We start from the raw sequence: 12,775 nt of genomic DNA on the forward strand, positions 1-12,775 counted from the left end.
TTAAGTGCGAAGAAAAATGGTGAAATATTTTTCTACCTATTTTCAAAAGCAAGAGACTTCCAAAATGCCGGGGCCACAAGTAAACAAGTCACATGATATTGTTTTGGTTTAGTCCACGAGATCGAGATAGATACACTTCGACCAGAAAGACTGGCACTCTTTGGTTGAGCACAGAAAACGATACACAAATTTTTCTTTCGATTCTTAGAAGCTGCATTTTGTCAATCGTTATGGTGTGAGACAATTGATAAGAAGTAATGTACCAGGTACTCTAAATCGAGAGACTAGAGATCTAGATCTATCTAGATCAAGAGATGTTTGAACTATTCGAATTCACGAGACTTTTTACAGTTCAGTCAAGTCGTCCTCACAGCCATGGCAAAGTTGACATCTGTCGTTTCGCTTGGAGAGAAGAAGGAGAAATAAGCTTTTTAGCACTTTTATGCTCCAATGGTAATACATGTTTATGTGTGTCTATTGGGGAATAGGAAATGCACAAGCTTCTAGATTCTAGTCAGTTTTACGCCTCACAACATTACATTACATTACACGGCAGGAAAAATGTTACAGCAGACAGTAAAAAAATGTAACATATCTTCGTAAGTTCACTTAAGAGTAAGTAGTAAGGGAGTGCAAAGGTCCAAAGAAGAGAGGGAGAGGATGCTTGTAGATCTAGTAATTGAAGTCAAACAAAACAATGATGTGTGCACGTGGCTGGGCTGTCGTCTCTAGATCTATGACTATCACCAACAGGTTAGGCTATTGGCATGGTTCCCAACATTTTATGGTGCATTCATTACTTCAAGTCTGTCTTTCTGCCCCACACACACACACCCATTCAACGCCTTTGCAGTCTTAGCCGCAGTCAGGGAATCTTTTACAAAACAGACACGTGTCGTCACATTATCGGCCCAAAGTGACCCCCACCCCAAAGGGAGGTCACTAAAATATCAAGGCAATGAGATGACTGCTTCCCTTCCTCCCTTTGCAAAGGTTCATGTAAACGCACACTCCGTATAAACACACGCTACGGAGCCCTCCCGAGCACCGTGCGTTTAGGCGGAGACTACTGTAATACGAAGTGGCTAGCCGTACTTCGGCTAGACTGAGAGTCTAGTCGTACTTAAGTACGGCTAGACTGCCAGTCTAGCCGTACTTAGATCTAGGTTTGGCCCAATCGACTCAAGCCTTTTAAGTACACAGGTCTCATTAGATCTAGATCTAGTAATTATTCAGGTTTAAATACATGCAAGTCAGTAAGGCACCTTTTGGTTTTGTCTGAAATACAAATTATACTTTTTAGGCATTGCAAACTAAAATTTTCATTTACAATTCAGCCATCAATATTAAGTACGGCTAGACTGACAGTCTAGCCGTACTTATCTTAGGCCATATTTACATTAGAAAACAGGAGGTTTAAAATACATGCACTGTCATTAAGGAACCTGGTTTTGTCTCAAATACAAATACTTTAGGTACTGCACACTAAAAATGTATATTTACAATTCAGTAGGCCTATTTTTTGTAAATGGTCAGTCTAGCCATCATATTAAGAATAAGTACGGCTAGACTGTGAGTCTAGCCGTACTTAAGTACGGCTAGACTGCCAGTCTAGCCGTCATTAAGTACGGCTAGCCTCTTCCACTGTAATATGTTATAGTATATAGTGATTGTACTCTGTAAATGTGGAGATGCTTAGTGTACTTTGTACTATTTTATTATCTGTCACACATGGAGTTGCAGCCAGTGAGCACTTTTATACAAATTTGATGAAATTTTAAACAACTACCGTTTTCTTAAAAATTGACTGAGAAGTTGAAGAATGGTACCAAAATGCTCAGGGAATATAGGCCTTTCATATGGAACAGATAATTTTGAAATTTGGCATACAGCTACTTTGAAAATTTAGTTTCTTTTACCTGCATTATATTACAACCCTGTAGCCTAAATCATCGAAAATAAAATTTTGCTCCTCAAAATCATTAAAACACTGAAAATCTCCTTTCTTGTGAACCCTTGAATAATTTTTTTTTTCGGTATTTTTTTACTTTCCCTCCCGTCTCACACTCAGCTACCAGTTGTCTATTTTCTACTAAATATTGATGCGCTGAACACGAATATCAACTTCATTTCCGTCGCAAATTAATGGTTTTTGAAATATTTGATTGTTTTTAACCGAGATAGACATGCTTTGGACCAATCGGGGGGTTCCAGGGGGGCCTACCCCACTGGGGTAAAAGAAAATCTGGGGGGTTACAGGGGGGCATGCCCCCCTGTTTTTACACCCATAATTTGATATTTTACATTTAGATTTGAAATTGTCTTGAAAATAATTGATTTGCGACAGTTTTAGTGGCTTTATGTGTGATCTGCAGCAAACAGTACAGCAGTTTGACCCCTGAAACAGTGCATCTGTGTGCGGGAGTGAAAGTAAAAATTTACCTTTTTTTCTTCTCAAGAATGATGTATATAAAGTACAATGTATAGTAAATGTATTGTAATGGTTTATGTTCTTTTTGACAATATTTGGGTAGTTATTATTATTTTTCTCTAAAATTAGGGTAACAAATAAGACCTCAAACTCTTCCAAAATAACCAGATTTTATGCCTCGTTTTTTCAAAATTTTCCAGGGGGGGGAGGGGAGGGGGGGGGAATATGCCCCCGAACCCCCCTAGTTTTCAGCCTTTTTTGTGATATGCCATTCTCAGCCCGGGGTAGTGATGCTTGAAATTGAAACACAGTAAACGTAAAGACAATAAAACGCACATAAATTTGCCGTAAAGACTGCAAAAGATTTACCCTCCTCCAGGGGTGATAAACTATCTGCAGAAGAGATAAGCAGCAGCATCATCGGAGCACTGCATCATAAGCCTTTCACATTACCGGTCTTCATCCTGAAAAAACATTGCACCAAAGATTCTTTACACGATTGCGGTTGGCTATATATTTAGATGTAGTCACATGATCGGAGGGGTATCCCGGTCTGTCACACAAGATGGCCGCCTTACCTAAAAATAGTTTGTGTCGTTGTACTTTTAGTTGCAGGTGTATAGTGTGGTTTGATTCCAAGAGAACCAGAGAACTTGCCCCACGGTGGAGTGGACACAGCTGGAAAAACGACATGTGGCGAGTTCACCGAAAAAAGAGTAGGCCTGTCCAAATAACAGTGAACACATCACACCACCTCCACCAGCCATCTTGTACCATTTTAGATTTGTTTTATTGCATGCAGTAAGGACAGGCATATTTTTAACAGGTTATATTGCATCTTAAATGTGTCAGTTTTCTCTTTAAAATGTTGAAATGGGATGAGAAATGTCATGTACCTTTAGATTTTGATTGAATAAAATCTGGTTTTATATTTTAAAAATATTGTTAATTAAAGGTTGATACATGTTTTTCACAAGTTCGAGTATGTGACGAGATAACTGTGGTGAGATCGCTTGAGGTGTGTGACGAGTTATCTGGAAGCCGATTCCAAAGCCTATTTATTACCAAGTGACTTTTTGGACTCGAGTCCGAATAGACAAAAGTTATATTCAGACTCTGAACTGAGTTCAGCATGACATCCGTTCCAACTTCCGAGCCTTGTTCCTAAATATTTCCAGCATTTATTAAACAATTTTTGATTATAAATCGAGACGTTAGCTTTAATATCCCATAACTAGATATCTATCTAAACTGGCTCTTCCTGCCTCAGAAGTATGAACAGAACCACCAAGTTGAGTTGACCTTGCCAGGGGGAAAAGTTAATTTTGTCGACCAATGAGTCTGGCGTAGCGATCTCGCACTCTTGGCTTGCTGGGGGAAGAGATGTTTGGAAGAGGCCTCGGCTGTTGGTTTTGTGTGATGTGATTAAGAAAAAAAACATTACAGAAAAACTATATCGCGCTACAAAATGAAATTGTACATGTGGAAAGACAAATGGTGGTGGAAGTAATGATGATGCTGTAGTGGTGGTGGAAAGACCCTGAGTTGTCGGTTACCATGAACTTAGACACTGCCATTGGACAATGAGAGGGCAGTCTTTTGACTATTGACACTATTACACAGTCCTAGTAGGTAATTCTAGTTCTTATTCTGGTTATAGGTAAAATCCCCGACGATAGTTATATTATGTAACCTCCTTACTCACTTAGAAGCTGAATCCGAATAAATAAAACATTTTTTTCGGACCCGGGTCCGAATAGATAAAACCCATATCCGGACTCGAGTCCAAGTAGATAATAAATCTAATCGGTCTCGAGTCCAAATAGAGCTGGCCATTTATTATTGGGAGGAATTCCGTAATGAGCGGCCACCTATGAAATAGGTAAAAAGAGTTTACGGTTTTGAGGCTAGGGTCAGGGATTATAAGGTTAAGTCTCTTCTTTATTGTGTTTGTTGTGGTGGTCGCTCATTACGGAAGTCTTTCTTTATTATTTATTCTTGGATCACTGTGATGAGTTAAAATGATTTTATCAGTAAACTAAAATTATTTGTATTACGAATTAATAAATAAATAAATTCAGAATGGGAATAAAAATTGTCTTGAACATCAGTTGTGCCAGTGGTATAATCACATAATATAAGGTGTTTAGTTAAAGTCTTCATAACTTAATAACAAGTGACTTAACAGGTTTCAGTGTACAAAGCTGGATGTGTCCAAAGGACCAGAAAATTTCTAGAGAAAAATAGAATTCTGCCTTAAATATGATGAGAGTACAGTAAGGTACACTACATTGTACTTTGTACTATAGGGTAAGGTAGTGGAAAATGAAGGATGAGATAAGTGTCGGTAGCTGTTTCTTAACTCATGAAGAAGACATTTTTGGGGGGGGGGTTCACACTTTACAGTCAACAGACACACTTTACAGAAAAACCCCTGTATCGTCGGCCCCCTCCCTACCCTTCAAGAACATTACAGAAACCAGGGGGTTAGGCTTTAGGCCTATATATTTATTATATTTTGTTATGCTGCAAAAATATGTCAATAACCAAAGTACCTTTTGTATTGCAACTTTCAGACTTCCTGTGCTATAGACTGTACCATCTGTAGACTGTCTTCAGGGTTTTTAAAAGGTTGTGACAGGTTCACTGTATAAAAGTGATCACAAATAGTGTCAATCAGTGGAGAACGATTTTTTGTTTAAAATGTATATTAACTAAATCGTAACAACTATTTAGGTGGTCAGAACTTTTTTGTCACACCCAAAATCTGCTCTCTTTGCATCCTGCTCTTGTTCTCAACCTGTAGGCAAAGTCATTTAATTAGAAATTTGCTCTTGACAGACCAGCTGCTGTTGCGATATGGCATCAATGGGAGGACGCCGATCATCAAGCAGCTCCCTTGGCTACCGGATAAGTCAATAGCTTCTCTGTGCTTTGACCCAACTTTATCATGGCTCCTCATTGTCACAGAAAGTTCTCAAGAAGCCTTCATAATTCCTGCCTTGTCTATTGTGGTGAGTGGAACAACAAAGTTTACCATGGTGTTGTTTGGAACCACATTTTTTAAAATGAGGAACCATCTGTGAATGATGGATTTCACATACTCTCTCTCTCTCTATATATATATATAACGTACATTGACTAAAATATGGTCAGCATTATGAGAGAGAGGGAGAGAGAGAGAGAGATGCATGTTGTCTACTGTGTATTATGTTGTGATTGTGAGTTTCACAACTTGTCAGCTGCGGCGAGCAAAAAAAATTTCTCTCTTGGATAACAACAGATTCTCTCTTCTTTTATATATATATCTTATTTATCTTCTATCTCACCTTTAACCTTGACTTCTTGTATGTTGTTGTTGAGTTTCCATTTCTTTCATGTCAATATTATTTACAAGGATTTTAATGTATTAAAGTGCCATGGAGGGGGTGGGGGGGGGGGGGTGTTCTTTTTTCATCTTTTGTTTTCCTGATTTTGAGAATGTTTGGAGGAACCTGGTTCTACAGTCAGTATATTTAATATAGATCGATGAATTGCTACCATGCATAAACTGCACCTTCCATTTTTATTATTTTTTACCCCTTTATTTTCTTTTTCAGGAACCTGATGCCTTGATAAACCAGCTCTTTAAAACGGATGATGTAACTCTGAGAACTTTTCAGTGTATAAATGGTAAGGGGATGTAATTTGAATTTTGGTTCAATTTTCACCTTTTTCAGCAGAAGAATAAAAAGTTTTACCAGCTGATATTATATTCGCAGACAATGAGGGAGCATCTCTCTCTCTCTCTCTCTCTCTCTCTCTCTCTCTCTCTCTCTCTCTCTCTCTGACAATGAGGGAGCCTCTCTCTCTCTCTCTCTCTCTCTCTCTCTCTCTCTCTCTCTCTCTCTCTCTCTCCCTCCCTCCCTCCCTCCCTCCCTCCCTCCCTCCCTCCCTCCCTCCCTCACTCCCTCTCTCTCTCTCTCTCTCTCTCTCTCTCTCTCTCTCTCTCTCTCTCTCTCTCTCGACACCTGGGACACATTGAACTTTACTTTTCCATCCTCTGTTGCCGTTAAGCGTCGAGGGGAGATGCAGTTTTCTATGGTAGGCCAGCTCCGCAGCTCTTTCAATTGTGATTGTATGTTTTCTTTGGGTTTCCTTGACACTCTCAATCCACCTTCCTCTTCCTTTATTGCGTGAGTGCTTGGTGTTGTAGGCTCTCGAGGCTGGCTGGTCAGGTGACATGCGTAACAGGTGGCCAAACCATTTTATCCTGTCTTTCTATGTAACGCAGGCAGGACTCAGTGCCGATAGCTGCTCTTACTTTTTCATTTCTCTGCCTGTCTCGTCTTGTGATGTTAAGGGTTTTGCGGAGACATTTCATTTCGCATGCTGTGATTTTGCTTTCATGAGATTTGCTTAAAGTCCAGGTCTGGCACTGATAACATAATGTTGGTATGAATATTGAGGTTACAAGCTGTCTCTTTGTGTCCATGGAGATGTTTGGATGAAATAGGAGGGGTGCAAGCTGGTAGGTGACAGCATTGGCTTTTTGAGTTCACATTTCTATTTCTCTGTCTATTGACCCGTTTTCAGAAAAAGTGCTGCCAAGATATTTAAACTCCTTCACCTGTTTCGGTTGTTTACTATTGACATGGATGTTCAGGGGACTATGGTTTCGGCTCACTTTCATAACTTCTGTTTTTGGTGTGTTTATTTTCATGTTGAATTTCTCACAGATGTTGTTGAGTTAGGTAGTGTAATTTTGGAGGCTTTGTTGGTCATGATGAATAAGACATTGGTCGTCTGCGAACAGAAATTCATTTAAGCTTTCTGGGCTTTGGATTGCTTTTAGTAAGTCTGAAATTTGTAATTATATTTATTATCTTTTCTGCTTGAAAAAGTTGAATGTGTTCTATTAAATAAAAGAATGTCGTATCATAAGACATATATTCCTCTGTCATAAAATTTATAGTAAGTCTTCTCATGTTCTTTTTCTTTTCTCCGCGGGTAGAATGACAAAATAAACATACGTTTGTTGAAATCATTTTGTTTTTGCAGGAATTGTGTGCAGTGCTCTGTGGTGGCAAACACTGGATGGAAGGCAAATAGCCATCATTGCTACTGATGTGAGTCTTTGTAACAGTGCATGTCAGCCTTTTTGTAGCAAGTGCCAACTTTCGCCCCCTTATATAGGCTAAAACTTTTTGTAATGCCCACCTGCATGTTCAGTAGTTTTTACTTAAAACAGAAAAGTTTAACACCATTGGGACCAGCCCCACACCTGCTGATCCTATCCCCAGGACCGGAGCCGCCGCCCAAATCCCTTGTAAATTCTTGTTTCGAAGACATTTCTTCACTTCTATTCAATTCAAACTGGCTTCAGCTTCGGTGGGTGGGTGGTTGGCGGGTGCTCTGGTGTGGTTTGCTTCTTCTGTCCTATCAAACATCTATCGTCTTTATCTCCCCTCCTTCTCTTTTGTGTTTGTTACTCTCTTGCAACACCTCTAATCTTTGACACTTATATGACCTTATTGTGTTACAAGTGCCATAAAACTGTTACTAGAACTAAACTAAAACACTTTTGGTGAATTCGAAAGGGAAAGAACTCTTCTGTGCTTGGATAAGCAGTCGGAAAACATGGATAATTTGGAATAAACCTGGACTGGTTTGAATGAGTGGTATTGCCATCGCGTAAATACACGTCGGTGGTCCGATTCGGTATAAGTACGTCGATTGTCCCGAAGATGTTATTCTGATAATAGCCATGAATCCTACAATGATAACATTCTCAGTTGTTTTCTTCCTTTTGAATAAGTTCCCTTAACCAAAAATCCGGCTCAACCAAACAATATCGTGTGGTCCCACAGATTTTGGTTTATGAGGACTCCACTGTATTTCCATGTGGGGGCTTTAAATAATACCTGCCACTACACGAGTGATCCCAACCAACCATGAAAATTACCAAATCACCAACTTGTGGTAGTAGCAGTGAGCGATATCCCCCAGTTTGACAAGCACTGCTGTAAAGTATTTGCCAGATGACTTTTGGTGTGTGAAATTTGTGTGTTCAGGTTCTCTGTTCTGTTTCTTCACCCATGAATCTTGCAGGCTATGTCTGCACTGCACCTTGAGATCTGCCCGTTGTTTTGACCATTCCTTGTAATGGGTACCTTTTTTCCCATACCCAGAATATTCTTATTTATGATGCGGGTGGGTTATGGTCTAAAACATTTCTCTCTTTCTCTTTATATATAGTTTATTTTCATAAGTTAAGTAGAATTGTATAGTGCTTTGAGCATACTTTTGAGCTGGGATATGGACTAAATGAATGCAATCTATTCTTTTTTTTAAATTATTATTATTGTTATTATTATCATTACTATTATTACTGTTAATTCTTTTATTATTGTTATTAACGTTATAAGGGATGGCTCTAACAATTGTTCTTTTTCTCCCCCTCAGATTGGAGAAATTGTATTTGTTGACCTCATGAGTGAAGAGGAGAGAGTCACGAAAATAACAATTGACATAACCGTCACTGACCTGTCATTGTCCCATGATGACTTGCAAATGAACAGTACTCTTCTGGTTAGTCTGAGAAGATATTTAACCCATTTGAGCCCTGCCCACTTTCACACTGATGAGGGAGACTGCATTGCATTTTTTGGGATGGTTAAAGCTTGCATTCCTTTGCCAATCAAAATGGCTGTACTAAATTTACTTTGGCTAAGAATTTGGCAAAATGTAAGCGCTCATGTGGAAGTTGTAAGCTTGCAGTTGGGTAAAAAAATAAAGTGATTTCATTAAAGATAGGCATGAATCTCTCAAAGAGGATATGGTTGCCACAAATGGTCAGGGTTTAGAGAGTTAAAGCTGAAGGAAAACAAGAATGCTTATTTGTCAGGTTGCATAATAGAAGGTGGTTGTGATGTTAATTTATACTTTCTTCTTCTTTTTTGTATATTGAATACATCATTAGTTCTGTAAGATTCTTTTTGCATCCAGCTGCTATACCAAAATCCTTATTTTAAAAGCAACATGCTTGAGGCTTTTTCTTTCTATATGATGCTTCATTTTATATTTTGATGAGAAGTTGTAGGACGGCTACTTTTGTGTGTTTGGTCTTCCTTTCTCTTAAACTTGGTTTTTAAATCTTACAGAACTGTAAAAATATGTTTTCACTTGAAGGCTCCTCCTTGAAGTTTTGAAATGCAAATAAGTAAAAAAACAACAAAAAAAACAGAGATTTGAGCTGAACTGGGCATCTGCAAAAACTTAAATTTACATTTCCTGTCTTTTGTGTTGTAGAACCCATGTGAGTATGTTCTTTCGTGCAGATCACTACTGTCACTGGCAATCAGTGGAGATTGTTGTTAGAAACAAAGACAAATGTCCCCAACTTTTCCATGGACTCTGATGTGGCAGAAATGGGCTATGACAACATCGATGGCCGCACCATTCCTCCTCGGACCATTCTCGACATGGCAGGTAAAAATGGTAGAGTTTCACTGAGAAATGAGACATTTTGGGCAATTTGATTTATGATGTATATCCTTTTAGATTGATGAGAGAGAGAGAGTCAGGGGCGAAGGCTGACCTGTTTGACAGGGTAATCAAAGTGAAATGGGACCAGATATGGCCTGTAGATATCACACAAGAATCTTACTCGAGGCGGCGACTCTGAGTTGTGAATGAAAACAAATCCGGAATTCATATTGTATGTTCAACCGCCAAAATAATCGGGAAAGTATCTTATTAAATATCAGTTCCCACTAAAATTAAACTTAACTTTAAATGTGAATACATAAACATAAAGCAAAGAAGCAGAGATGTCAGTACTAGATCTACATGTTATAGATCTACCAGTGAGTCTAACTCTTTGGTAGAACATGACAATTATTATTTTTTAAATTTCACATTTGGCTGTTTTTGTTAGCCTTTCGCGGCCAGGAGCTAGTGTCATAATCGAGGTCACGATCTGATTATAGGACGGTAAAAAGTCGAGGAAAAAAAACAAGCACAAGCAGCAGTCAAGAGATTATTAAGAGTTAGTTCCCCTCCCATTTGTGAGGTAGACTCGACCAGTGTTAGTTAGCTTACTTACTCAGGGCTGGTGATTGATTTTAACTGTGGCCCCAAAGGGGTGAACAGGGTATATGTGGCAATGAAACAGCTTTGACTGCCATGCACATGTTCCCTTCAACTCTATTCCAGCCTCACTTTATTTGTTGATTACGAACGTCTTTTGACATTTAATTTATGAGGTTTACGTTTAAGGATGAATTTGACAGCGACAATGTTTCAAAATTAGAAAGGGAAGCAGTGATTATTTGATTATAAAGACGCTTCGCCCCTGGAGAGAGTCACTGTTGGAACCATATGGTGCTTATTTTCTGTTTATCATTGTAAAGCCCATTGAATACTTTCTTACTGAAAATGTGCTTTGCTAGTGAAATGTATTTATTTTTCTATTAATAAAAAATAAAATAAATTACACTTTTATTTGTCCTGGAAGGCCACTTTGGTTTGCAATGGCAAGCATACATTTACATACATAAATACATAATTATAAATATGTACATACATAAAAACTTGCATAAATACCTACATAAATACCCAATATTACACAAATACAGAACAGTTTACAATCATGCCACTGTCGGTCGTCACTGTGTAGCGCCCTGTATTTTGAGCTAAGGATGTCATGTCTTGCTCAAGAACTCACCCCAATGACCACCCATCTGATCCCCATGCAAATCAAAGAAAGTGACATTTACATTAAAGCCTTACGGATAAATATGTGTATGCATTTCAGTCAGTTGATTGTTTTACACTCCAATTGAAATTTCAGTTCACAGCATACAATACTTTGCCATCATGACAAGCACAACACAGGATGTTGTTAATTTCACTTTCACATTTTTTTATCACAGCAACTCTGCAATGCTTTTTTTTTGTGCCAGGGTCAACATGCCATGCTTGAAGCCATGGCATTAATCAAAAAGTTTAAAAGACACCAACTCATCTTTGATTCTCAATGCTCACGAACCATGTTCCTTTTTCCCCTGACAAGATGTCTTTGTCTCACATTTGTGCACATCATCAGCAAGAAAATTTTTCAGGAAGGGAAAAAATTATTTCATTTTTTTTTAATGGTGCCTACAGAAAACCTTTAGAATTTGAATATGAATAAAATATCTCTCTTCAGATACAAATGATACCACAGATGAGAAATGGAATTAAAACATTTTAAACAGGCTTTTATTTTAGTATAGCCACTGATAATAATTCATATTTTTGTCTTGCTTTCCCACTGTTGATATGCAGAGGAGAACAGTGCAATATTTGCACCAACTCAGTTCCAGAACTTCGAACCACCGACCTTGCTGAAGCCGCAGTTTGCCAAAGGAAGACATTTTATCACCGCTCATTGCACCCTGTCTTCCACCCTTGAGGTAAGTTGTTGTTGTGCAATGGTTTACCATTTGAACCCTACAGACCAATATTTTGGTTTAGGTAGTGGCTCTCTGTGCCTCAAATGCCAGATATATTGGCCTTCCACTGCTATCTGGAACCTGAGCAACTGCACAAGCCCTTGAATCAGGAATCCAGGGGAACTAGTGCACAGGGTTCCCGCGGCCTCCTTGAATTCAAGGAGTCCTTGAAAACTGCTTGAATTTGCATTCAAGGGAAAATGTCCTTGAAAACTGCTTGAATTTGCATTCAAGGGAAAATGTCCTTGAAAACTGCTTGAATTTGCATTCAAGGAAAAATCTCATTGAAAACTCCTTGAATTTTGCCAGATCGGACAAGAACACGTGTACAGGGTGACTGCCAGGCCCCGGGAATCCCAGGGGCCCCTGGAATTACCCGGTCATTTGAAAAAAATCGCCGAGACCCGGAATGCAACGGGAATTTGAAGAAATCTGTAAATTGCCCCGTGAAAGACTCGGGAAAATACATAAACGTTCTCGAATATTTGAAAACCAAATCCGACAACGTCCTTGAGTTCATTTTTGCCGGTCGCGGTTGTGATATAAAATTCATTCGGCCTTTCCCGGCCTGAGAGTACGTTACACGCGCACATGCGGTAATGGCGGCAACAAGTGTAAGTGTATGTGCGATACCGAAGTTTGATCGGTAAAATCAAGATCTGCTTTCGCTTTCGTTACCACCCAGAAATTTGCCGGTAGGACCTATAGTAGTCTGATAGCGCCACATTTGTAACATGCAGGTTCTGCATTACAAACGCTGTGTCGCCTTGAAAATATATCGTTTGTCCTGTGCTGTCACTTGTGAAAAAAAAAGAAAGTTATACAAGCTTCTTGTCGGGCTCGCCATCGTGACCGGTCATTGAACCTG

General features: G+C 39.0%; 1 protein-coding gene across 2 annotated transcripts in view; it reads left to right on the forward strand.

Moving 5' to 3' along the window:
* Positions 1-39: 39 nt before the first annotated feature.
* LOC101858037 overlaps positions 40-12,775 on the forward strand; it is a 51,482-nt gene continuing 38,746 nt past the window's right edge. For both annotated transcript variants that reach the window (XM_005100216.3, XM_005100217.3), the window contains exons 1-7: positions 40-453; positions 5,273-5,445; positions 6,031-6,103; positions 7,472-7,539; positions 8,876-9,001; positions 9,751-9,901; positions 11,741-11,868. In XM_005100216.3, coding sequence (XP_005100273.1) covers positions 315-453; positions 5,273-5,445; positions 6,031-6,103; positions 7,472-7,539; positions 8,876-9,001; positions 9,751-9,901; positions 11,741-11,868 — 858 coding nt within the window. In that variant the 5' untranslated portion in view covers positions 40-314. The remainder of the gene's footprint in view (positions 454-5,272; positions 5,446-6,030; positions 6,104-7,471; positions 7,540-8,875; positions 9,002-9,750; positions 9,902-11,740; positions 11,869-12,775) is intronic.

This window comes from Aplysia californica, unplaced genomic scaffold (genome assembly GCF_000002075.1).
Source record: "Aplysia californica isolate F4 #8 unplaced genomic scaffold, AplCal3.0 scaffold00240, whole genome shotgun sequence".
NCBI classification, from domain to species: Eukaryota; Metazoa; Mollusca; class Gastropoda; order Aplysiida; family Aplysiidae; genus Aplysia; species Aplysia californica.